Raw genomic sequence first — 26,054 nt, forward strand, 5'->3', positions numbered from 1 at the left:
ATCGGTGAGCTGGAAGAAAACAGAGAATCATCACGACGAAGTTTGCCGATGACAAAGAATAGGGGGGAGTGGTAAATACTGAAAAGGACAGGTCCCTGATTCAGAGCGATCTGGATTACTGAGTAAATGGGGCCCAAGCAAACAATGTGTGTTTTAATACAGCTACATGTGAATGTATGCCTCTAGGAAAAAAGAGCGTAGGCCATACATACAGAATGAGGGACTCTATCCTGGGAAGCAGTGATTCTGGAAGAGATTTGGGGGTCGTGGTGTGATGCCGTGGCCAAAAGAGCTAATGATAGAATTATAGAACTGGAAGGGGCCTCGAGAGGTCATCTAGTCCAGTCCCCTGCACACAAGACAGGACGAAGTATTATCTAGGCCATCCCTGACAGGTGTTTGTCCAACCTGCTCTTAAAAATCTCAAAATGACGGAGATTCCACAACCTCACTAGGCAATTTATTTCAGTGCTTAACACCCTGACAGTTAGGAAGTTTTTCCTAATGTCCAACCTAAACCGCCCTTCCTGCAATTTAAGCCCATTGCTTCTTGTCCTATCCAGAGAGGTTAAGAACAATTTTTCTCCCTCCTCCTTGTAACAACCTTTTATGTACTTGAAAACTGTTATCCTGGCCCCTCTCAATCTTTTCTTTTCCAGACTAAACAAACCCAGTTTTTTCAATCTTCCCTCCTAGGTCATGGTTTCTAGACCTTCAATCGTTTTTGTTGCTCTTCTCTGGACTCTCTCCAGTTTGTCCACATCTTTCCTGAAATGTGCCGCCCGGAACTGGACACAATCCTCCAGTTGAGGCCTAATCAGTGTAGAGTAGAGCGGAAGAATTACTCCTCGTGTCTTGCTTACAACACTCCTGCTAATACAACCCAGAATGATGTTCGCTTTTTTTTTGCAACAGCATTACACTGTTGACTCATATTGTGTGATGCTTGTGATCCACTATGACCCCCAGATCCCTTTCTGCGGTACTCCTTCCTAGGCTGTCATTTCCCATTTTGTATGTGTGCAATTGGTTTTTCCTTCCTAAGTGGAGTACTTTGCATTTGTCCTTATTGAATTTCATCCTATTGGCTTCAGACCATTTCTCCAGTTTGTCCAGATCATTTTGAATTTTAATCCTGCCCTCCAAAGCACTTGCAACCCCTCCCGGCGAGGTATCGTCCATGAACTTTATAATGTGAATGTGCATTGCATAAATAGGGGACTCTTGAGTAGTAATAGGGTGATTATTTTACTTCTAGAGAAACCACTGCTGGAATACCGTGTCCAATTCTGATGCCCACCATTCAAGAAGGATGTTGATAAATTGGAGAGGAGTCGGAGAAGAGCCATAAGAATGATTAAAGGATTAGAAAACTTGTCTTGTAGTGGTAGAGTCAAGGAGTTCAATCTATTTGGGTGAACAAAGAGAAAGTTAAGGGGTGCCTTGATTACAGTCCATAAGGATCTCGTGGGGAACAAATCTTAAAGGTCTCTTGAATCCAGCTGAGGAAGGTCTAACTGGATCCAGTGGCTGAGGGTTAAAGCTAAAAAATGAAGAGTGTTAATCGGGTGTATGTTTTTAAATAGTGAGGGTAATTCACCATGGGAACAATTCACCAAGCATTGTGGTGGATTCCCTGGTCTACAGAGGGCCCCTGTCCTTAGGGGGGATTGGCCCACGGGGGCTTCGTAAGACTGTGTTTGTTCTGAGCTGAAGTGCTAATGAACTTATTATAACGAGGGTGCTCCTACAGGTGGGTCATAAAAGACTGCACTTCTCAGAGCCCGTGTGAGAGCTGGGATGAACCCTGGTAAGCTTCTTAGCATGTGTGTAGCTTCTATCGTTTGTGATATGTTTTCTCTCCCATGGTTTTTACCTTAAGAATAAAGTCGGTTTGCTTAGAAGGAACTCTGTGGTAATGTCTATCCATAGCAACCTGTCTGTGCTGGGAATTACAAAGGGAAGTCACTATCCATTCTGAAAATACCCCCATCAGAAGGTAGACAGAGGCATGTCTCTCCCAAAGCCTTTGCTGGACCACCGAAGGAAACACAGGTCCAGTTGCCCTGAACTGTGACAGATGGATCTTCCATTGCCTGACCAGGGGGCTCCATTTGTATGTGGACCGTTCTTGACGGTGTATCCATGCCAACCTGGATGGGACAATGTTACACCAAGAACCATGACTTCCCCTGTTCCAGAAAAGGAATTAACTTCCTCACACCCAGTAGTTCCCAATGCAAAGTGAGAGGGGAAATTGAGTGATGCATGTTTCTTTAAAAAAATTAAAACATAACGGCCATACTGGGTCAGACCAAAGGTCCATCTAGCCCAGTGTCCTGTCTTCCGACAGTGACCAATGCCAGGTGCTTCAGCAGGAATCAACAGAACAGGTAATCATCAAATGATCTATCCCCTGTCACCTATTCCCAGCTTCGGGAAAACAGAGGCTAGGGACACCATCCCTGACCATCCTGGCTAATTGCCATTGATGGACCTATCCTCCATGAACTTATCTAGTTCTTTTTTGAACCCTGTTATAGTCTTGGCCTTCACACCATCCTCTGGCAATGAGTTCCACAGGTTGACTGTGCGTTGTGTGAAGAAATACTTCCTTTCGTTTGTTTTAAACCTGCTGCCTAGTAATTTCATTGGATGACCCCTCGTTCTTGTGTTATGAGATTACAAAAATTCCCACATTCTCCACAGGGAGACATGGTCGAAGTGAAGGACGAGGACAAGGAACCCTAAAATCATACAAAAATACGACTAAAATAGACCTCAAAAAGTCAGCTAGTCCATCCTGAGGCAGACTCGAGTATAACATCCCTCACGGGTATTTATTTAAACACCTCCAGTGATCGCTATTCCACAACCTCTCTTGGGGCTCGTCTACACTTACCGGGGGATCGATGCAGCGGTGGTGGATTTAGTGGGTCTAGTGAAGACCTGCTAAATCAACCACAGATCGCTTTCCCGTCAACTTCTGTACTCCACCGGAATGAGAAGAGTAAGGGGAGTCGACAGGAGAGCGTCTCCCAATGACCCAGCGTAGCGTGGACCCCGCGGTAAGTTGATCTAAGCTACGTTGACTTGAGTTACGCTATTCATGCAACTCAAATTGCCTAGCTTAGATCGACTTTCCCACGTAGACAAGGCCTTGGTAATCTAGTCCGGTAATTATCTATCCCTATAGTTGGAAAGGTTTTCCTAATATCCATCCTAAACCTCCCTGGCTGCTGATCCAGCCTGTTATTGCTTGCACTATCCTGATGCTCCGTGGCGAACAATTGATCACTGTCCTCTTTATAACAGACCGTAACATATTTGAAGACTGTTATCAGGATCACTTCAGTCGTCTTTTCTTTTGTAGTGAGCCAGCCACGCCCAGTCCCTGTTCAAGCCCAAATTGACGGTGTTAAATTTGCAAATGAATTGTAACTCTCCAGTTTCTCTTTGAAGTCTGTTTTTGAATTTTTTTGTTGAAGGATGGCTACTTTCCAATCTGTAATTGAGTGTCCAGGGAGATTGAAGTGTTCTCCACCTGGTTTTTGAATGTTATAATTCTTGACGTCTGATTTGTGTCCATTTATTCTTTTACGGAGAGACTGTCCAGTTTGACCAATGTACATGGCAGAGGGGCATTGCTAGCACATGATGGGATATATCACTTTGGTGGATGTGCAGGTGAATGAGTCCCTGATGGTGTGGCTGATGTGGTTGGGTCCTATGATGGTTTCACTAGAGTAGATATGGGGACAGAGTAGGCAACGGGGTTTGTTAATTTGGGCTTGAGTAGGGACTGGGAGTGGCTGGCTCACTACAAAAGCAATTTTTCCTCTCTTGCTATTGACACCTCCTAAACAATTATTGGGAGTGGACCACATCCCCCTGACTGAATTGACCTGGACATCACTGGTTCTCCACTTGTAAGGTGACTCCCCTCTCTTCATGTGCCAGTATATTTCATAGAATCATAGAAGATCAGGGTTAGAAGAGACCTCAGGAGGTCATCCAGTCCAATCCCCTGCTCAAAGCAGGAACAACCCCATCTAAATCATCCCAGCCATGTATCTGTAATTTTCACTCCATACTTCTGAAGAAGTGGGGTTTTTTACCCACAAAAGCTTATGCCCACATAAATCTGTTAGTCTTTAAGGTGCCACCAGACTCCTCGTTGTTTTTGGGAGACCTAGAAGACTGAACAAATATATTCACACTTGCCTTCGTGGTATAAAAATGATAGCCCCTAAGACCTGGTTGGGAGTAGCCTTCAGCCAAGGGTACTGCCTAGCAATGGGATGGGAGAACTGCCAGACAGCTACTAATCCAAAGGTCTGCAGGAGACAATACAGTCCCCCAGCTGATGGAGCGTGTGGCTCCTCATGGTTCCTGTCCAAAACCTAATCTACATTGCCATTGAAATCCCCTTCCAGGACAATAATAGTCTCAGGGTCACAGCCAAGCACGGCCTGGGCAAGTGTCTGCAGAAAGGACGTGTGGTTTTGTCCCAGCATGGGGGGGGGGGGGGTGGTTCAAGAAAGGGTCCCCTTCCTATTCCTTCAACTTGATTACTCCTTGGCCTTAAGGTCAGAAAGGACCATCATGACCATCTAGTCCGATCTCCTGCACGTCACAGGCCACAGAACCTCACTCGCTCACTCCTGTAATAGACCCCCTAACCACTGGCTGAGTTACGGAAGTCCTCAAATCAAGGTTTAAAGCAGTGGTTCTCGACCAAGGGTACACGTACCCCTGGGGTACACAGAGGTCTTCCACGAGGGGTCCATCAACTCATCTAGATATTTGTCTAGTTTTACAACGGGTTCCACAAAAAACACTGGCGAAGTCCGGACAAAACTACCATTTCATACAGACAATGACTTGTTTATGCCCCGCGATAGATGACACACTGAAATGTAAGTGCAATATTGATATTCCAATTGGTTTTTAATGAGCTGGTAAAAACGGAAAGGAAGCAATTTTTCAGTAAGCGCGCGCTGGGACACTTCTGTACGTTTCCGTCTAATTTTGTAAGCAAGTCGTTTTTAAGTGAGGTGAAGCTTGCGGGGGCTACACAAGACAGATCAGACTCCTGGAAGGGGTACAATAGTCTGGAAACGCTAAGAGCCACTGGTTTAAAGACTTCTGAGTTACAGAGAACCCACTTTTTACGCTAGTTTAAACCCACAAGTGACTCATGCCCCACACTGCAGAGGTAGGTGGAAAAAACCCCAGGGTCTCTGCCAGTCTAACCTGGTGGAAAATTCCTTTCCAACCCCAAATATGGCAATCAAGTAGACCCTGAGCATGTGGGCAAGCCCTGCCAGGCAGATACCGGGGAAAGAATTCTCTGTAGTAACTCAGAGCCTTCCCCATCTAATGCCCCGTCTCCGGCCGTTGGGGATTTTTGCTACGGGCAGTCGCCGATGGGCCACAGGCCATTGTAGGCGGTCTCCTCATCCCATCCCCTCCGTAAATGTATCCAGCTCAGTCTTGAAGCCAGTTCGTTTTTTTTGCCCCCCGATGCTCCCCTTGGAAGGCCGTGCCAGAACTTCACACCTGACTGCTCGGCAGGTGCAGCGAAAGGGGACCCTGCCCCGAGGCGCTTCCATGCCAAACACGCCCACCCTGAAACAGAACAGGATTCGTATACTCCAGAGAGTGCTGTAGGGTGACAGCAACCCCAGCTCCCAGCCCCTCCGGAGCCAGGCCACACTCAGCTCTGCAGGGTAAACCCCCCCTGCCGTTCAGGGTGACCCCCTTCTCTTCCGTCCCTGACCCGGGTTGGGAGATTTCTGACAAATCTGGGCATGGCCAGAGAGCTGAGGAAAGAAATATCCAGAGACAGTTACTGGCTCAGGAAAGGGGAGATGGGTCCCTCATTTCAGACAGCAGAGCGCGATCTTAGTGGGGCCGTTACCCGACCATCACCCTAGGCGTGACATGGTTTAACCCCGGCGGGTCAGCATCCGCACCCGGAGAGCGCGATGAGGAATGTTAGCTCTACCAAAGCTCATTCGTGCCTCAGTGACCCTGCGATGGGCCCAGCCGTTCCTGCTCATGCCAGCGTCACCAGCTGTGGTCTCTCTGGGCGGGAGGGTTGCGGATAGGGATGCTGCGGAACGGAGATTTGGTCTCTGAGCTCCGTAGGGTGCAATCTCCAGGACGTTCTCCAGACACTCCTAGCATTGACCGTGACGTCTGGATTCTGGCGGATTTGTGGGATCTTCCCTCTCCCTCCCCCAGTCCCAGCCCCACTCAACCTGGTGCATGCCACTGGGGGAAAAGTTCTGTATACGGACCACTGCGGCAACACTAGGATCCCTGGCCAGGCATCAGAGAGACAGCAAGGCAACCCCTTTTTTCAGCCCTGTCCCGGCCATCCCGACTTTTTTGGCCAAAGTGGGCATTTGTCGCTGAGTGGTGATGCCAGTCCCAAGCCGGGGGGAGGCAGGGCATGGGCGAGCAGCGATGCCAGCCCCAGCCTTTGGGAAATACGGTCACCCTAGACAGCAAGGGTGTTAGCTTCTCCATCCCCCGTTCTCACTGAGTGGTTTCACGTCAACTCAGGGCCTCAATAGAAGGAAAAACCTTCTCCCTAAGTCACTTGACTTCAGAAACCCTGTCATGCTTCCCTGCCGGGGAGTGGTGGGAAGGGGCAGGACGTTTACAGATGCCACATCTAAATCCTCAAGTATTGGGAGGCTTTGACCAAAAAATCCAAATTCAGATACAGTACAGTATTGCGTGAAATGTGTATGACAGAAAATAAAGGCATTGCAGCCATTTTCTTCTGCATAGTAAAGTTTCAGAGCCCCCCAGCCGTGTTCAGGTGTAAACTTTGGAAAGAACAACCAGAACGTTTCGTTCAGAGGTACGAACGTCCTCCGTTCCCGGCCTGTTCGTAACTCCGGTGGTCTGCTGAATTGCCAACCCCAAAGGCTCAGAAACCCTGAGGCAGGCTCACCCAAAATCATGAACATGTCTTTCCAATCATGAGACTGTGTCAAAAGACATTTGGGCTTCTTTTTATTTGCCTTCTGCTTTCTGAGTCTTCAGGGCGCACGGTGGGGGTGTCACATTTTGAAGCTTTCTCCGTAGCCACGAGGGCTAGAAACTTACTTTTTTCTTTAAGAGCGAAGGCTGAAATCATCACATGTCCACTGGACTCCAGGAGCTGGGGCTTTACGGAAAACAATAATCGTCATGAGAGTTGACAAGGCTGAGGAAGGCCCCACCCCATCTGGTCTCAGAGCTCTGAGCCATCACAAGGCTGAATTCCCCTCCTACCCGACTAGACTGGTTTGAGCATTGGCCTGCTAAACCCAGGGTTGTGAGTTCAATCCTCAAGGGGGCCATTTGGGTCAAAAATTGGGGATTGGTCCTGCTTTGAGCAAGGGGGTTGGACTAGATGATCGCCTCACCTTCCTACCCTGATATTCTATGAATTGGATAGACGTTGTGGCACCTTTCCACCAGGAACTGTTATGGTGGGAGGTAACAGGTGGCTCTGCTTGCTATCCAGGCTGACCCAGGTTCTTTTCCTGAGCACGCGAGCAAATGTTTAGCCTTTGGGAGACAATGTGTCCCGGTGTGCTTAGGGCATCAGTTGTCCTTGGAGAGAAGCCGTGGCAGACAGCCGAGTTGGCTCCGGCTTTGTTCTCTGAATTCAGAGGCAATTTGTCACCCAAAGCAACAACCTGGGAACCAGGCGTCGGGGTGGGCTGCGATTTCTGGAGGAGCAGGCTTCCCCTGGGCTGTTTCTCCGCTCCAAGGCAGGTGTATTTGAGTAACAACAAATCATACTTAGAATTAGCCTAGAGTCTGCTCGCTATTTCTCCTCCAAAGGTGCAAGGCCCAGGACATCTCTCGCTCAGCCGTGGGGCCACACTGGCCTCAGTAGGGTAATATGATAACAAGAGTGGCAGCGCGAGTTATTATTTTGACAGCTTGCATGGGTGTTTATCTCAGGAGGAGGGTGGGGAAGCCCTGGAATGGGTTCCCTAGGGAGGTGGTGGAATCTCCTTCCTTAGAGGTTTTTAAGGTCAGGCTTGACGAAGCCCTGGCTGGGATGATTTAGTCGGGGATCGGTCCTGCTTCGAGCAGGGGGTTGGAGTAGATACCTCCTGGGGTCCCTGCTATTCTAGGAACCCTAATCTATGAGGCTATGAATTCATGCAATTATTATTCAGCGAGGCAAGGGCCTGGGCCGACGGGAAAACCTAGGGGCGCGTCCTGGAGGGAGAGGGGGGATCTCTGAGGTCCTCGGCGCTGGGGGGCGGGGGGGTACTTGTCCTCAGCCCAGGGATGGGGCAGCAAATGGAGCCGGGGGGGGGGGCAGATGTGGGGGGGTGGGAATCTCTCTCCCCACTGATTCCCCCTGCAGCTGCAGGCCCTTGCCCAGGGTCTCGCTCTCTCCCCTCTTTCCCCCTGTCCCGGTCCCAGAGGGCAGACCCCAGCCCCTGCAGACCCCCCCCTCCCGCCAGCCGGCGGTGCAGCCCGGGACGGGGGGGGGGTTTGCCGGGCACAGGAAGGGGCTGGAGCAGCCGGGAGCGGTGGGTGCCGGGAGGAAGGAGGCAGGAATCAGGGAGAACAAAGAACAAGATCTTCAGACGCTGGGCGAGCAGCTGCTGCTCCCCCCCCCGGGGTCCGTGCTGGGGGGGGGGGGGAAAATCCCCTCATTAACCCCTCCCTGCCCGGCCGGGGACTTTCTCCCGCTGGGACCAGCCCGGAGCCAGAGGCTGCAGGTAATGGACAGAGACCGTGGGAAAGTGACCGTGGGAAAGTGAGGTATGGAGGGGGGTCCCCCCCCCCAGTGTCTGTGTCTGGAAGGGGAGAGATAAACACTCGGGGGGGGGGGGGGAGACAGTGTGAATTGCAGGGGATTTGCCTGTAAAGGGGGGGGGGCAAGTTCCAGCAGATCTTGCCTGTCTTCTCTGAACACCCCCCTGCACCCCACCAAGTTTTGGCCTTTTTCTTCCCCATGAAAGCTATAAACTCCATGTCTATCCCCTGCCTTTCCCTCGCTAGATTTGCCTCCGGTTTCTCTGCACTGGCCTTTTCAAATCGACAAAAGATCTGCAAGTGTGTCCCCCACACACACACACACACCCCGGTTTAGGTGGCCAATCGGTGCCCCACTCCTTCGCTAAATAGCAAGGCAGTTGTGGGGTGCGGCTGCTTCTGGGGTGGGGAAGGCGTGCCCGTTCTCTGCCAGCAACAGGGCAGGGGCACAGGACGGGGAAAGGCGGGCCGTGTTCCCCCTATGTAGACTGACCAGCCCCCGGTCACCCGGTCTAGGCTTCCCCCCAGCGGCCCAAGGCAGCTCCCCACCCCTGCTGCTGGGCCCACACTAACTTTGGGCTTCACCGCCTGCCCTTCGCTTCCCCTGCCCATGTGGGTGGCCGTCGCTTCCAGAACATCTCTCCGCGGTTCCATCTCCCTGGCCGGATCCCAATCCGTGGGTTGTTTCCGTCGGCCTCACCCCGCCCAGACCTCCCGGCCTCCTACGGCTGGCACCTAACTGCGTCCCAGGGAAGGTCTGTCTTCAGGTGACCTCTGCAGGACTCATTCCCGCTCCCTCGTTCCGCCAGGATCAGTGCACATGCTTTGGCAAACACGACGTATAAATGCACTGCGGAAATGCAGCCACCTCTGGGGGGGCGGGGGGCAGTCAGCAGCCAGCGAGGCCGGCAGTACAGAGAGTACCGTGCAGGAGTTTGGAAAGCGCAGGGGAATTTTGGATAGGAAGCATCTTTTCCTCTTATGCCAAATGCTTGAGTGATTTAATGTTCAGACAGGGCTGCATCTGTGAAGGTCTCATCTGACTGTAAAATATAACACCGCAATTTCGAAATCAAAGTCAATGTTTCTTTTTAAATCAGGACACGAAGGCTCAGAATAGTTTTAAAAAAACACTCATCTTCCCCTTTTCCCCGTCCTCTTGTATTAACAGTACAAAGCACTTTGAAAATCCTATAGATTATTCAACCTTCATGGTGTTTATATTTTTACACTGGGTCGGCTTGGATAATTAAGGTAGGACTGTCCAGTTCCCCTTCAGAGTCTCACGCACACATACAATGATCCATCAAGAACATAAGAACGGCCCTACTGGGTCAGACCAAAGGCCCAGCTAGCCCAGTGTCTTCTGACAGTGGCCAGGGCCAGGTGCCCCAGAAGGAATGGACAGAACAGGGAATCATCAAGTGATCCGTCCTCTCTCTCCCATTCCCAGCTTCTGGCAAACAGAGGCCAGGGACACCCTCCCTGCCCATCCCGGCTAATAGCCATTGATGGACCTAACCTCCATGAATTTATCTAGTTCTTTTTTGAACCCTGTTATGGTCTTGGCCTTCACAACATCCTCTGGCAAGGAGTTCCCCAGGTTGACTGTGCGTTGTGTGAAGAAATGCTTCCTTTTCTTTGTTTTAAACCTGCTGCCTAATAATTTCATTGGGTGACCCCTCGTTCTTGTGTTATGAGAAGTAGCAAACAACACTGCCTTATCTACTTTCTCCACACCAGTCATGATTTTATAGACCTCTATCATATCTCCCCTTAGCCGCCTCTTTTCCAAACTGAAAAGTCCCAGTCTTATTAATCTCTCCACATACGGAAGCTGTTGCAGACCCCTCATCATTTTTGTTGCCCTTTTTCTGAACCTTTCCCAATTCCAATATATCTCTTTTGAGGTGGGGCGACCACATCTGCATGCAGTATTCAAGATGTGGGCGTACCACGGATTTATAGAGAGGCAATAGGATATTTTCTGTCTTATTTTCTCTCCCTTTCTTAATGATTTCCAACTTTCTGTTCGCTTTTTGACGGCCGCGGCACGTCGAGTGGATGTTTTCAGAGAACTCGCCACAATGGCTCCGCGATCTCTTTCTTGAGTGGTAACAGCTAATTTGGACCCCGTCATTGTGTGGTTCGCTGCCCACGCTGGGCAGACTTTACAAACACATGGGCTCAGGCAAACCTTCATTTGGCATGACGTCCCCCTCTCTTTCCAGGAGGCCACTCGCATAACCGCTCCATGAGGTAATACTCTGCAGGATCAGGCCCCTAGATAGGTCCCCGCTGCCCTCAAAAAGCTTTTGCAAACACCGCGTGGGGAGGTTCAAATGCACAGCAGGGAATTGTTGCCATTGGAAGTCAGACCAAACCGGTCACAAAAACGTTTCCGTTCGTCCTAGTTTGGCTAATTTCCTTTTAACACACAACTCAAAAAGCCAGCCATATTTAGCGCTTTTCATTTATAAATCTCAAAGTGTTTTACAGAGGAAGGTCAAGGTCATTATTTCCATCTGGGAAATGGGGAAACTGAGGCATGGTGCGGGTGTGTGTGTACAGAATAAACACCCAACCTGTGGCCAGAGCAGATACGTACCCTCTTTGCAGTTGCTGTCCCAGACCCTGTGATTCTGGCACACTGTACCCATTCACGTCATGTAACCGCGATGGTTCTGCGGCCCTGGGGGACTTTCTGTGGCCATTTATGTTCCTGGGTAAATTTCAACAAAAGTGTACGCGCAGCTGACATTCACCCTAATGAGGGTTTCACGCGGGAACAGTCAGACCCCGTCGTTTTCCCAAGGGGCGCTCCACCGAAATACACTTGTTTAGCATCAGAATTTGTCTTAACTTTATTCGTCTTACCTAGAGCCGTCCTTTGCCGTCGGTAAATGGGAAAGGCTCACTCCTTCAGGCTGACATTTAATGCTTCACACCTGCTCTTCCTTCTGAATTGGGAGCGCGGTTGTCGTTGAGGGACAATGTTATGCTGGCCCAGTGACTAACCTCAACGTAAGAACATTTCTGCCAGCTGATCCAAGTAATTGGTCTCTTATGCAGTGGTAAGCCAGGGCCAGTGAAATACTGTTTTAGCCATTTTTTTTTAAAAGCACGCAAAAATAAATAAATTACATAAACTGATAGGTAATGGCCAAGAATGAGGTTTATAGGACCTTAACATGAAGTTACAATTTATCAACCGGTGTGGAGCTTGCCCGGAGCATTTCTCTGGCAGATAAGTGACTGTTTTACTGTGGCTTTATCTCTTGGCTATTCAGGTGGTGACAAACCATATTCTGCTAATCATAAAATCGTAGAAGATCATGGTGGGAAGGGACCTCAGGAGGTATCTAGTCCAACCCCCTGCTCAAAGCAGGACCAATCCCCAACTAAATCATCCCAGCCAGGGCTTTGTCAAGCCTGACCTTAAAAATATCTAAGGAAGGAGATTCCACCACCTCCCTAGGGAACGCATTCCAGTGCTTCACCACCAGGCGTTTCTCCCATCCCCACTGCGCAGCCCCCGGGTCCCTGGAAACCAATGGTTCTCTAATCAGTCTCGGGCACCCGATACTCCAGTCCCGTTCCCTGGCCCACTTCGTACCCTGCTTTCCAGCACTGGTAGTCTGACGTCTTTCACTGTCTTTCCTCCACGGGCGGTCAGCTGGAGTCTCAACCCAGCTGGCTTCCATGTCCTGGGGCTTCAGCCACCTCCCATTGGGAACCTGCAACACATATCTGCTCCCGTCAGCGGTCAGCCCAAACTAAGCTGAGCTGTCCCCTTTTATACTCTGATCCCCTCCTCGCTAGGCCTCTCATCTTCACTCTCAGTGAGATGATCCGGGGCACTTGCCCCTCTGGTTACTCTTCACTTTCGGGGACACAGAGTGGCCTTCTCGGCGTTTTTAGGAGCCCCTTTGGTGACCCGCGCATGGCTGTGTGTTCCCAGCAGAGCTGGGAAGAGTTAAATATCCCAGAGTGTCCTGCAGCTTAAAGCAGCTGGCTCTGGGATTTTACTGCTTAGAAATGAGCTTGAATACCTTGAACGCTGCATGCCCCGCCTTGGAAAACAGTTAGAACTGGAAAAAGAACAGAGAAGGGTCGCAGAAATGATGAGGGGTCTGGAACGGCTTCCATATGAGGAGAGATTAATAAGACGGGGACTTTTCAGCTTGGAAAAGAGACGGCTAAGGGGGGATAAGATAGAGGGCTATAAAGTCATGACTGGTGTGGAGAAAGTAAATAAGGACGTGTCGTTTACCCCTTCTCATCACACAAGAAGCAGGGGTTGGATGACATTAAGAGGCAGCAAGTGGAAAAGAAGGAAAATTGGAATTACTTCTTCACACAATGCAGAGTCAACCTTTGGAACTGGCTTTTAGGGGGCCGTTCTGAAGGCCAAACGTATAACTGGGTCGAAAAACGAATGACGTCATTTCACGCAGGATAGGTCGCTCGGTGGCTATTAGCCAAGATGGTCAGGGAGGCAACCCCATGTTCTGGGTCTCCCTAACCATCTGATTGCCAGAAGCTGGGGCTGGATGATAGGGGATGGGTCACTCATTCATTGTCCTGTTCTGTTCCTTGCCCCTGAAGCCAGCCACTGTCAAAAGACGGGATACTGGGCTAGATGGACCCTTGGTCTGACCCGTGTCACTATTCTTGTGTCTTATACAATCGTAAGACGGGAAGGGACCTTGACAGGTCATCTAGTCCAGTCCCCTGCACTCATGGCAGGGCTAAGTATTAATGAGCTTTACCCTAATTATAGAGATTTCCATTGTGTTAGTGGAGAATAGCTGTCCACCACGCTTTTGCTGGGGAGAGACCTTCATTAAAGCTCCCCCTAAGCCCCGCCAAGGTGGGGACGTTCTCCAGCTGGGACTAGCCCCAGGCGCTGCTGACGGGAACTCCTGACCCAGAAACTCCCAAGGGATTGAGAGAGACCACTCCCTATATGTCTGTGAGCCCCAGAGCTGCTCCTACCATTAAGGCCAGAAGGGATCGTTAGGTCATCTCGTCCGACCTGCTTCACCCAGGCCCTTCCATTTCTCCCAATAATGCGTCCAATAACTTGCTTTTGGTAACACGTCTTCCTGCCTGGGATCCCCCTTCCCAGCACATGCAGAGCGGGGCCAGCGGCGGGAGAGAGAAAGCCCCCGAGAATGGGATGGTGGCCACGCCTCCCATCTAGAGGGTGGAAGGAGAGAGGAAAGTGGGGGAGAGAAAGGGACTGAAGAGGGTGTCGGGAGAAATGAGTGAGGGGGATTGCCAGATTCCCAGACACACCTGCTGCACCATCCTTGGGCACAATCATGTTCCTGTGAACAAGGTGAGGAGCAGAGAGAGGAAAAACCAGCCCCTGGCTCTCCCTGTTCCCCCTGCATGCTGCCCTGGTGATGGTGTCGGGGGGAATCCCCCCAGAGGGGCTCCTTTGGTTCTGCTCTTTCCTAGCGTTGGATTCAGACCCTGTCCCTGGGAGGGATTAGAAATGTCTCCGTGGGTTTAGTGCTGCAGAGTAAGGTTAATGTCTCGCTCCATGCGACCAAGGATCAGGGACGAGAAAGGGCCGCAGCAAAGCCAGGGAAGGAAGGGATCCCCAGGAGGATGGGGGGGGTCCTGCTGGAAGGAGAGGGGCAGTGAATACGTGGGAGATGGGCGCTTCTGGGCAGTTGTGTCTGGAGGTGGGAAGGGGAGGAAACCTACAAGGTGGAGAAAGGGAGGGGGACAGGCTGGGACTGGTTTAGTTTGAGGCTTAGATTCTGTGAACAGACCCTGGGGGTTTTAGTGGGATTTGTGAAACGGGAAACAAACCCCCTGGCTGCTGCAAGATCTGAAGGGGGCACGCTCCAGGGAGGCTTAGGGAAGCTGCCCTGGCCCCTCACATCCAGCTGATCTCACTGAGGAGGGTGTTGGGCTTCCTACCAGGGAGCTCGCCCTGGACCCTGCTCGGGGCAGCATCTCCTGTATCGGTCTGTGGCTAGTAGGTGTTTGATGGATCTGCTGGGAGAGAGGAGGGGCTCTCTCTTCGCCCCTCACCCTGGTGTTTCCTGGGTGCTCTGAGTGGTGTGGAGGTGGGACTCTGTTGATAACAAACCATCCAGAGTTTCCGTTTGATTGGCCCTGCTCCCCCCATGAATAGTGGGGCCGTGAGTGGGGCAGCAGGTCCTGAGTGGGGGTCTCTTGCTCTTTCAGGGGCCAGTGACCTTCGAGGCGGTGGCTGTGTATTTCACCAGGGAAGAGGGGGCTCTGCTGGACCCCGCTCAGAGAGCCCTCTGCAGAGACGTCATGCAGGAGACCTGTGAGAACGTGACCTCGCTGGGTAAGGATTCCCGTCCCCTCGGTTCTTGGCAGGGGAAATGCAGGGTTACGGTTCACGTCGCCCGCACAATGCCACCTTAACCCTGCCCAGTTTCAGCATCGCCCCGACCTGCCAGGGACACACACACTCGCCCTCTGCCTTCCCCTGCTACCGACCGTTCCGGGAACGGAGCCCAGGAGCGGTACCGCACAAAATCGAACCCTTTCCTTTTGCTCCGATGATATTTGGGTTTCTTTCTGTCATAGCAAACGGAAGCTGCCTGCCCCTGGCCCGCACTCAAACCCTGACTCTGCTCCACGGGAACGGGCTCAGGCGTGCCGAATGAAGCCACCCCTTTACCCTCTCCGGCAGGAATCCTCCGGAGTCGTCATCTTCGCTTACCCCTCGCACTGCAGAGCACGCGTGCCCCCAGACCTATCCTGACACCATCTACTACACTCAGCACGGCCACGGGGCAGACCCGGTCCCTCCGGGGTCACCCGCACCTCCCTCCATACCACAGTCCCAGCTCTGCCAAGCTGCCCCAACTGCTCCCTCCTCCATCCGATTACAGCTACGGCTGACCCCGTGCACGCGGCCGGAGGGCATGCCGATAAACGCTGGGATTCCCGTCTGTGAACACAACACAAACAGTGGCATGTTCTCTTCGTCCTTCCTCATATCTACTGTAGATTGATAGATGTGAGTGCCGGAAGAGACGATCGGGCATCTAGTCTGACCTGTATAACAGGCCATCGAATTTCACCCGGTCACGGATATACTGAGCTGACTACCTTGTGTATGACTAAATCATCTTCCCATCTTGACATCCTTCAGGAAAAGCAGTCTCCAGTTCGTGTGGTCATTTGTTAACCTTTGCACCACACTTACGAAACCATTCCCAGTGGCTCTTACTCTCAGGAGTTGTGTGTGTGTGTGGACGGGAGCGGGGGCGGTCAGAGTTAAGGTTACACTGCGAGGGTGGTATGTACTTGAGCTCTTCGTTTTCTGGTTTCCCGAAGTCTACGTTTAGCCTTGTCCCTATGGTGAAAGGCATGAGACCACACTGGGCAACTTGACTTTCCTTGAACATAGTTTATGGGCATTTAATTTCCTTGATTTTTTTTTTAATTGATGCTTTTGCTACTATACCTGTGTCTACACTCGAGCTTTTGCCAGAATAGACATGTTGGATGGGGGGAGGGGGATTTTCCACAGCCCTTATCAACAGAGGGATGAGAGCCGACCATGTCAGAGTCTGCGCATGTGTTTTCAAGGACTTTTAAAATATTACCCTGAACCCAGAAATGGTGGTATCCGAGGGCAAAAACTTCCAAGAGGAACTCCTGCGGGACGCAAGCGAAATGCCGAATGCACAGTGCCTGAAAGATATCGGTGGCAGGGCTGAAATGTCTATCCCCAAGTGCATGGGTGCCAGGTTCAATGGCCCCAGTCTGTTCTCTCGGTCCAAACCATTATCGTGATCGTAGATGACTGGAAATATTGTGGCTAATCAGAGAAGCCTCGGCCTCGCGGCTTTTCATGCACACGTCGCGTGCCTTTCAATCGCCGACTCCTCGCTTTTCCGCGTGCCAAACTCCTCAGTTATTCACTTTTGTGACGTTGCCTCCCCGTCGCGGCCGTGGGGTGGCGTGTACTAGCTGAGAGACGTGGCAAGTGATTGAGATCAGTCAGATAATTAGAACCGTGGTTCAAAGTTTTTTAGAACTTTTTTAAGGGGCGGGGGTTGTATTTTAGGGGGGAAAGGGAAGGAGGAGAATCCGGGGAACTACATCCTCACCTTGCCTCAGGGTTGTCGGACGAGATGCCCTCTTGATGTCCTTTTCAGACCGGATTTTACGATTTATCATCCTAGCCCGTCACTTTGCCCGTATCTCCCTGTGGAGAATGTGGACATTCTTAATTATTATTCTTTTGTCATGAACAATACGTATGACTCAGTTTCCCCTCTCGTTTTGCTTTGTTACCCACTGGGGGTGAAGGCATTAATTCCTCCTCTGGGACCGGGGAATTAACGTCTGTTGGAGTAAGGTAGGCCTGCCCAGGTTGGCAGGGATACGCTATAAGGAACTGTCCATATGTGAATGGAGTGCCCTGGAGAGACACAACGACCGGGCATCGGTTTGTGATGACCGTGAGCCAAGGGGCCATCTCGGGACAGAGGGACCAGGTTATAAACAGACAGGGCCGGCTTTAGGTGTTGGCGACACGGGTGCCCGCCCGGGTGGTAGAAGAGGGGCATGATGCCAATGGGCAGAGGGGCGCCCAGAGCGGTGAGTGACAGTGGGGAGTGCAGTGAATGGGCAGAGTTGGGGGGACATAGGGGGTGTTGCCCCCCCCCCAAACTCACAGAGGTGATGCATGGGGAGGCCCCCGGATTTCTCCCTGCTTTGTCCGCATGGAGGAAAGTTCAGAGGGGTGAGCGGTGATGCGCAGAGTGCATCCCCCCGGCCCCAAATATTCCTCTGTGCCCTCCTAGGGGGCTCTGGGGGGCAGGGGGGGCAAGCAGCAACACCAGGTGCTCCATGCATCTAGGGCAGTTTCCCCATGTGGGTGCAGAAGGGGTTCGGAGGCTCAGAAGGGATTATTCATGATTATTATTTTGTCTTTTACAAATAATTTCAGACATACGTCTCAGCTGAAAATCACCCTCAGTTTTATCAGTGGCTCCACTCTCTGCTTCTCTGCACTAGCCCAAGATGGGGTCCATCTCCCCTTCCGTCTGCCAGGGTTCGCGCCTTCCCTTACGTTATTTTTGGGAGCATGCAGAAACCTGACTGCAGGAGCCAAAGATTTGATCCATGTAAGGCAGGCGTCTCAAACTCGAATCACCAGGAGGGCCACATGAGGACTCGTACGTTGGCCCGAGGGCCGCATCACACCCCTCCCCCCAGCCCCCACTCTGCCCCTGCCCGCCGGGTGCAGCAGGGGGCTCAGGGCAGGGCGTTGGGGTGCAGGAAGGAGTGTGGGGTGCAGCAGGGGGCTCAGGGCAGGGCGTTGGGGTGCAGAAAGGAGTGCCGGCTGTGGCAGGGGGTTGGGGTGCGGCAGGGGGCTCAGGGCAGGGAGTTGGGGTGCGGGCTGCAGGAGGGGTTCGGGTTCCGGCCCTGTGCCGCTTATCTTGAGCGGCTCCGGGGTGGCAGGGGTGCACACCGGGGCCAGGGTAGGCTCCCTGCGTGCCCTGGCCCCGGCCCCGTGCCACTGTGCTCCGGGAAGCGGTGGGCACCCTGTCCCGGTGGCCCCAGGGGGATGGGGAGCAGAGCACTCCATGAGCTGTTCTTGCCTACGGGTACCTCCCCCGAAGCTCCCGCGGGTCTCCATTCATGGAGTTCTCTGCTCCCCTTCCCCCCGGGGGCCATGGGGGCGGTGCGGGGCCCTCAGCACCACGGGGTTGGCAAATCCGCGGGCTGGATCCAAAGCCCTGAGGGGCCGGATCCGGCCCGGGGCCATAGTTTGGCCACCCCTGGCCTGGAGGTAGGCTAGGGACACAGCACACTGGGGAGGGTCCGGGGGGGCCCCCCCACGGGGAGCTTGGCGGGCCGCAATAGCCGCTTTGAACTCATGAAGGTTGCAAGGATCCGTCCCCCGCTCCTGCTGTCGTTCGGCAGTTCAGAGTTTTGGAGCCGCTCTACATTGGTGTAGATTTGTCTGCCAACCTTTCCAAGATTTGCTGCTGGTCGGGAGGAATAAAGAACACTTCCATGTTCTTCCATACTTCAGTCTCTGTATCCTGAAGTAAAATCACCAGGCCAGGCTCCTGTTGTCTATACACCGCTCGTGTTGTGAGAGAGAAAGCGTGGTTTCTTGCCAGTTCTCAGACCGACATTGCAGATGGGATGATTTAGTGGGGGCTTGGTCCTGCTTTGAGCAGGGGCTTGCACTAGATGGCCTCCTGAGGCCTCTTCCAACCCTGATCTTCTACGTGTGTTAAAGCTAGAACGTATGGGTTCCCGACAAATTAATTCCTAATACAGGGAATTTTTTTTTCAGAATAAGCACTGGCATCAACTTTCGCAGTTTTGATTAGCCTAATCAAGTGACGATTCTTGTAAAGACGTTGTCTGCGATTTAACCGTTTTTCCCAAGTCCAGAATTTTGCACTTGTTTATGTATTTATATTCTTGCTTTTTATTCTGTAGCTGACGTAGAAGTTGCTAAGTTATGCGGTTATGACAACAGGACCCCCGGCGAAGCAAGCTCAGTGTGGTCTGTGTTCTGTTTGATGGGTTTTTTAAGCCTTCATCTCGTGAGACTCCAATTTTTACAGTTATGGACAGTGGAAATTCCAGGAGCAGATGATGCAGTGTCACGTTTTACTGGAATATGTGAAAGAGCGTACTTCTCTTTTAAATGACTTACTCCTGGTGGTTTGTTTTTTTCTTTAATTTACAAATACAAAAACGAAATGGGTGAACTAAGTTTTTATTCTGTGTGTTTGCAGAGTTATTTGAAAGCAGTAACAGCCCAGCCCGAAGGAAAGCTGACCTATAAAGGATCCTCTCTCTCATGGCATCGTATTAAACCAGCCCGATAGAACTTCTCTGCTCTATCAAGTGGCATCTTTTACAATGTGCAGACAGATCGGTTCTTCTTTAAAGCATTTCGAAGTTAATTTTTTTTTTTTTTTTTTTTGCCCAAATCACAGGATGTGACAAATTTTCTTGTAACTTGGCCGTTCTCTCTGGTTTTTGCCTTCAGATCCGGGCGTCCAGAGAATGGCGGCTGCTGGCCGGGAGCCCAGCTCTGAAGGCCGCGCTGTCCCCATCGGCAGCCCCGAACGAAGGGTGGCCTGGTATCTGGTGTATTGCCACCCTTACTTCTGCGCTGTTGGAGTCGGAAGCAGAGATCGCTCAGGACAGTGGGGGAAAGTGGTTGGGAAACAGGAAATTTTGGGGAACAGGTAGTGAAGAAGCCTGCAGGGACTGATAGCGGAAGCGAGAACACCGGGAGCAATGGCTTCTGGAGTCCCAGGAGGTGGAGAGGGGTGAGACCAGTGGGAGGAAGGGGAGTGGGTCTCATAACGAGTGACCGGGCTAGCTGCACCCTGTCCCCTTCCGGGTCTCTCTGAGTGCCCCCCTCAGCTGTCAGGCCGCAGGCTCTTCCCTCTCCTGCAGTGGAATTCTGCAATTTTACCGCGACCGACACCGGGCCCTGGGCGACAATAACTTACGTATGAACCTCACTTGCCCAGCAAATCAGGCTGAGTGCAGATACCTTCGTCCGTCTGGGGTCAGTGTTGTAGAGTGACAAAACCCTAGCAGTGTTTATTTTGGAGAAGGAAAAAGCGACGCCCCGGGGTTGCCTCCCGTAGAGACGTTCGAAGGGGGAGAACCCAGGCGAGGCGTGGAGAACAGCCCGTATGGCAAACAGCCAGGCTGGGAGTAACGTGTCCCAGTGCCCAGGGTTGTTTTCCCACCAACTTACGCAGCATCACCTTGAGGGGTCCATTAAACCTCTCCACTCGCCCGTCGGTTTGGGTTCGTAACCTGCTCCCAGGCTCGGCTCAAGCTGGGGTCCTCCCTCTGTTCCCCGATGAGTCCCCGTCGCGCTCCAGCTCTGCCTGGGCATCCTTCATGGGGGTCTCCGCAATAGGGTATGGGTCACCTTAAGTCTCGGTGGGGTTGGATGGCCACTCTCCTGGGTCAGGCCCTGATCGGTGCCCAAGTAATCCCCACCTTGCTAGCCCTTTCTTCCCCTCTTCTGCGGGTCGACAACCATATTCACGTAGGATCTCCTGGATCCCCAGCCAGTCCTGTCCCAGGACCACAGGGTAGGCCAATTTTGGGGGCTGCACCCACCTGGAGAACCTAGTCATGGTGGCTAGTTTCCAGACTTACCCACGCGGTCGGATATGGCCATATGTCCCCGTGGATATACTAGAGATGTGTCTCAGTCCCTGCCAGTCTAGGTTTGGTATCGGGACGGCCCGGATAAGCATCTGGCTGCAACCAGTCTACCAAGGCTGCTGTGGAGATCCCGTCAACTCGTATGGGGGTCAGGAGTTTCTCTGGACCACTTTTCCGGGCCCAAGGGCTGGCTATGCACACCTGCCCATAACTACAGGCCATAAAGGGGCAATCTCGCCAAAAGTGCCTGGCCACACTCATAGCAGCGATCTTGATTCCTCTTGGTCCCCAGGTCTGCCTTTTGTCAGGGCTGGCCCCCCTAACTCTGGGCTGTAGGTCGGCTGGCTGGCCATCTTCGGTTGGGGTTCGGATTAGCAGGTAGCATCAGGGGCATGCGTTGTGGGTCCCCTGGTTGGGGCGACTGCGTCCCCCCTCAACTCCCTGCTGGGCCATCCCTCTTGCCCAGGCTCTCGGGTGTACAGGGTCACGGTTTTGCCCCCCTAGGCTGCCAAATAGTCTTCCATCAACTTGACGGTCTCGGCCAAAGTCGCTGGCCGACGTCGCTGCATCCCCTCCTTCCCCCACGCACACCGGGGAGGATTTGGGTGGACTCTTCTAAAGTGACGGCTTCTGCCACCTGGGCCCCGGACCGTTTCGTGGGCTATGGTTCTCGGCGGAAAGTTTCGGGGTTGATGCCGGTTTGATCCAAGATGGCTGCTTTCACCTTCTCGTAGCTCAGAACGTCTTCCGGTCCAGATTCCGGGATGCCGCGTGGGCCCGTCCCATGAGGTATAAGGCCAGGAGGGTGGCCCAGGGGCCATGGTAGCCACCTGCTCAAAAGTCACCAGAAACGCCTCCAGGTCATGGCCAGGCCCCACCTTTGTGAGGTTTATTGGGAGGCCGACAGGTGGGGTCCCTTCTGGCAGCCCAGCTGTGGCAGGGGCAGGTGATCTTGTGGGTTGCACCTGCTGGACCAACTGTCCTTGTCGCACCCGGTGTTGTGCGGCCAGCTCCTGTATCATCTGTTGTTGCTGGGCTGCTGTAATTGGTCGCCTGCTGCTGGGGGTTTTCCAGCAGCCGTTTCAGGAACTTGCCTTCTCGGGTCAGAGTGACTGCTAGTCAGGACAGAGGGGTCGTCAACTCGTCAGCTGTCTCGCCTACGGGGCCTTTCAGTGGGAGCCGACCGGCGCCCGCGTTCTCCATTATGCGTCGCAGGCCCTGTACACCCCGTCCATCTTTAACTGCCCCCCAGTTAAGTCCGCCTGCCTGCCCTTAGCCTCAGGGCAGTACAGCCCAATGGCCAGAGTCAACATGGGCACCCTCTCACTCAGACTCGAGGGCCTAGTGGCCAGAATCAATTCAATTTCCCTCTCCCTTGGGCTGTATGGCCTGGTGGTCAGAGTCCATAAAACAGCCCCCCTCAGCAGGGCTATTGGCCAGAGTCAGGGAAGTGGGCCACCACCAAGGAGGGGGTGGTGGCCAGGGTAGAGGGACCGGGGCTCTCCCTTTCCACCGAGTCCCCGTCCAGGGCCCTGGTAGTGGCAAGCATCTGTGCCACGGAGTTGGCAGGGATCCAGCTGAAACACAAAAGCTGGGTCCACTGCCTGGCTCCCCTGGGCTTCTTCCTCCTGTATCCCCTGATGCCGTGTCCGTGACGTCTTCAGGGTCTCTGGGGTCCCCAGGCTGCGCTACCCCTGGTGACTCTGGCCTCCACAGGGGCATCCGCAGGTATCCAGGTGTCTGCCTAGGTCTCAGTGTCTCCAGCTCCTGCAGTCTGGGGCTTTGGCTGTTCCCTGGGCTGGGAGCCAGCCGCGTGTGTCCCGCCTCTCCCACGGTCAGCCTGGAATGAGCTGGGCGGCTCCCTTTTATACGGAGACAGCACTTGGAGCATGCCCAGCAGGGGCGAGGGGGCGTGGCTTTCTCTGCCCAGCGTGTGGGGTTAACCCCTTCTTCCCCAGGTCGGGGCCTGTACGCCCCGTCACATCTCCACGCCCAGGGATGTTCATACTCCCACCCATTACATCCGACTCACTAGATTCCCTAATTCGGCAAAATGTGATTTCCTGACACCTAATGCTGCTGAGATCCTGCATGCAGTGATCTCCCTGCCCTTCCTGTTCCTGACTCCACCGAACCCCACCAGCCCATGCTGGCTGTTCCCCGCTTCCCCAGGACTCTCGCATTGTCTCTGGACCGCTCGGTCAGCAAGGAGCAGTGCTAGGGGGACTTGCCCTCTCTCTGGCATCTTCACTTTCCGGCACATGGTTTTACCTTCTTTATGTTTTAGGAGCCTCTTTGATAATAACTAAGGCTCCAATTTAGTAAAAGTTCTGCACAGGTCACGGGCCCTAAACAAAAATTCACAGGCCCATGACCTGTCCATGTCATTTACTAAAAATACCCGCCGTGACAAAAACTTGGCTGGGGGGCCAGTCCGGGGGCTAGGGAAGTGGGGGCTGCTGTTACTAGGGGGCGTTGGTGAGGCTTCCTACCGGCTCCGTCCCTGCAGAGTGTTGTGTACCTTTGGGTACCTGGTGAGCTGACCCTGGGGTTTTACTGGTCTACAATGAACTGTGGTTGAACGAATATATAAACCTATACATTCAGCTGATCTCCCCTTTCTTTCCAATTTACAAACTTGATATCATTTCCCACCTGGAACAAGGGGATTTGGGCCCCAGAGGTCAAAGGAAAGAGAGATCCTTAGACTTCCCTACACTGGTGAGGAGACATTAAACAAACTCAGAATCTGTAAGTGTCTGGAGGAAAGAGCTGGGATTCCACACAAAGACCATGAGAGCTTTCTAAGTTCAGGATTCTCCTCAGCAGGTGTTGTAACTTCAGGGTACATGTCACTCATGCCCTCCTACTGATTCTGACTGACACCTGGCAGTACCTCCCTCCCTTCCCACTGAGAGCTTGGGTGGGATGTTGAGGCAGAATTGATCCCTTCCTCTCTCCCATAGAAGGGAAGAGTTTGGGGGAATTCAGATCCCGATTTTTATTTTCTCTCACTCTAGCTCTTATTTTGGTTTGCCCTTCCCTTTTCCTGAGGCTTCTCTCTGTATCCCAACAGGTGAGGGGACGGTGAGTAAGAACAAGGAGCAGAAACCCCAGCATGAAGACGCTGAGCAAGTGGAACCAAATGGGGTATTATCACAAAGATCCAAAGGGAAAGTATTCAGGAGGAATGAGCAGCGAAAAGCCTGTCAGAGTCAGGAGACGCCGGAGAGCGAACGGGGAAACCAGAAAGGGGAGAATGTACGTAAACCCATGAATGGGTGGGGAACTCAGAAGGACCTCAAAGAAACAGTAGCCCAGCAGAAAATACTCACAGAAAAGAGAAAAAATACATGCACTGAGTGCGGGAAACATTTCAGTTACCACTCAGGCCTTGTTAGACATGAGATAATTCACATGAAAGAGAGACCCTATGAATGCAGTGAATGTGGGAAAAGTTTCACTCAGAGCTTAAAACTTATTACGCATCAGAGAATTCACACAGGGGAGAGACCCTATGAATGCTGCGAGTGCGGGAAACGCTTCACTCGGAGATCAAACCTTTTTACGCATCAGAGAATCCACACAGGAGAGAGACCCTATGAATGCCGTGAGTGTGGGACAAACTTCACTGACAGTTCAGCCCTTCTTAAACATCAAAGGATCCACGTGGGAGAGAGACCCTATGAATGCTGTGAGTGCGGGAAAAGCTTCACTCAGCAAGCAAGCCTTCTTACACATCAGAGAATCCATACAGGGGAGAGACCCTATGCATGCTCTGAGTGCAGGAAAAGTTTTACTAGGCGCTCAAACCTTATTACGCATCAGAGAATCCACACAGGGGAGAGACCCTACGAATGCAGTGAGTGTGGGAAAAACTTCACTGACAGCTCAGCCCTTCTTAAACATCAGAGAATCCACACAGGAGAGAGACCCTACGTATGCTGTGAGTGCGGGAAAAGCTTCACGCGGAGCTCAAACCTTATTACTCATCAGAGAATACATACAGGGGAGAGACCCTATGAATGTTGTGAGTGTGGGACAAACTTCATTGACAGCTCAGCCCTTCTTAAACATCAGAGAATCCACACAGGAGAGAGACCTTATGAATGCTATGAGTGTGGGAAAACCTTCACTCAGAGCTCAAAACTGGTCACACATCAGAGAACCCACACAGGGGAGAGACCCTATGAATGCTGTGAGTGCGGGAAAACCTTTATTCAGAGCTCAGACCTTATTAGACATGAGAGAATCCACACAGGGGAGAGACCTTATGAATGCTGTGAGTGCGGGAAAAGCTTCACTCAAATCTCAAGCCTTATTACACACCAGAGAATCCATGTGGGAGAGAGACCCTATGAATGCTGCGAGTGTGGGAAAAGCTTCACTCAGAGCTCATACCTTATTAGACATCAAAGAACCCATAAAGGAGAGCATTTATGAATGCTGTGGGTGTGGGAATGGCTTTACTCAGGGTTCAGCCCTTTTTTATCATAAGAAAGTCCTCACCAGAGAGAGATCCTCGCAGTGCTGTGAGTGCGGGAAAAGATTCACACAGAGCTCAGACCTTACTACGCATCAGAGAATCCACATATGAGAGAGACCCTATGAGAGTTATGAGTGCGGGAAAAGCTTCACTCAGAACTCATCTGTCATCAGAGAAACTGTAAGGGGGAACAACACCATGAAACCCTTGTCTAGAACTGTCAAACTTTTTTTAAGTCTTTTGCTGTTTCCGACATGGTGACTTTAAATGCAGCTTGCACCGTTTGCGTCACCATAGTCCCTCAGCTCCCCCAGGTGAGTGGGTTTCAGAGGAGCAGCCGTGTTAGTCTGTATCCTCAAAAAGAAAAGGAGGAGTTGTGGCACCTTTGAGACTAACCAATTTAGTAGCTCACGAAAGTTTATGCTCAAATAAATTGGTTAGTCTCTAAGGTGCCACAAGTACTCCTTTTCTTCTTTTGGGTTGAATCCCATGGTCCTTTCTATCAACCCATTGTCCCATGAGTCTTAGAAGTATGTGTCCTTCCTATCAGGAATGTCCAGGAATGTCTGTCTCCTCAGGTGGAGGACATAGGTATGACCTCAGC

The 26,054-nt window shown here is 52.1% G+C and overlaps 3 protein-coding genes and 1 pseudogene across 5 annotated transcripts in view; 3 read left to right on the forward strand and 1 right to left on the reverse strand.

Moving 5' to 3' along the window:
* LOC102945014 (zinc finger protein 883-like) overlaps positions 1 to 26,054 on the forward strand; it is a 705,100-nt gene that overhangs the window by 621,085 nt on the left and 57,961 nt on the right. The gene's annotated exons all lie outside the window — the stretch shown is intronic.
* Positions 1 to 26,054, reverse strand: part of LOC102934537 — a 1,094,240-nt pseudogene that overhangs the window by 529,587 nt on the left and 538,599 nt on the right.
* The window catches only part of LOC102933291 (zinc finger protein OZF), a 1,218,290-nt gene that overhangs the window by 375,578 nt on the left and 816,658 nt on the right, over positions 1 to 26,054 (forward strand). The gene's annotated exons all lie outside the window — the stretch shown is intronic.
* LOC102944798 (zinc finger protein OZF) lies at positions 8,556 to 25,559 on the forward strand. Its single transcript, XM_037887510.2, has 3 exons — positions 8,556 to 8,750; positions 14,995 to 15,121; positions 24,041 to 25,559. The coding sequence occupies exons 2-3, from the start codon at positions 15,088 to 15,090 to the stop codon at positions 25,405 to 25,407; spliced, it is 1,401 nt and encodes a 466-aa protein (XP_037743438.1). The 5' UTR covers positions 8,556 to 8,750; positions 14,995 to 15,087; the 3' UTR covers positions 25,408 to 25,559.

This window comes from Chelonia mydas, chromosome 28 (assembly GCF_015237465.2).
Source record: "Chelonia mydas isolate rCheMyd1 chromosome 28, rCheMyd1.pri.v2, whole genome shotgun sequence".
Lineage (NCBI taxonomy): Eukaryota > Metazoa > Chordata > Testudines > Cheloniidae > Chelonia > Chelonia mydas.

Bases quoted from the DNA above. Each gene is read 5' to 3' on its own strand.
- LOC102944798 (XM_037887510.2), top strand. From the start codon at position 15,088: ATGCAGGAGACCTGTGAGAACGTGACCTCGCTGG. The intron at 15,122-24,040 runs GTAAGGATTCCC...GTATCCCAACAG, and splicing joins TGAGAACGTGACCTCGCTGG to GTGAGGGGACGGTGAGTAAG.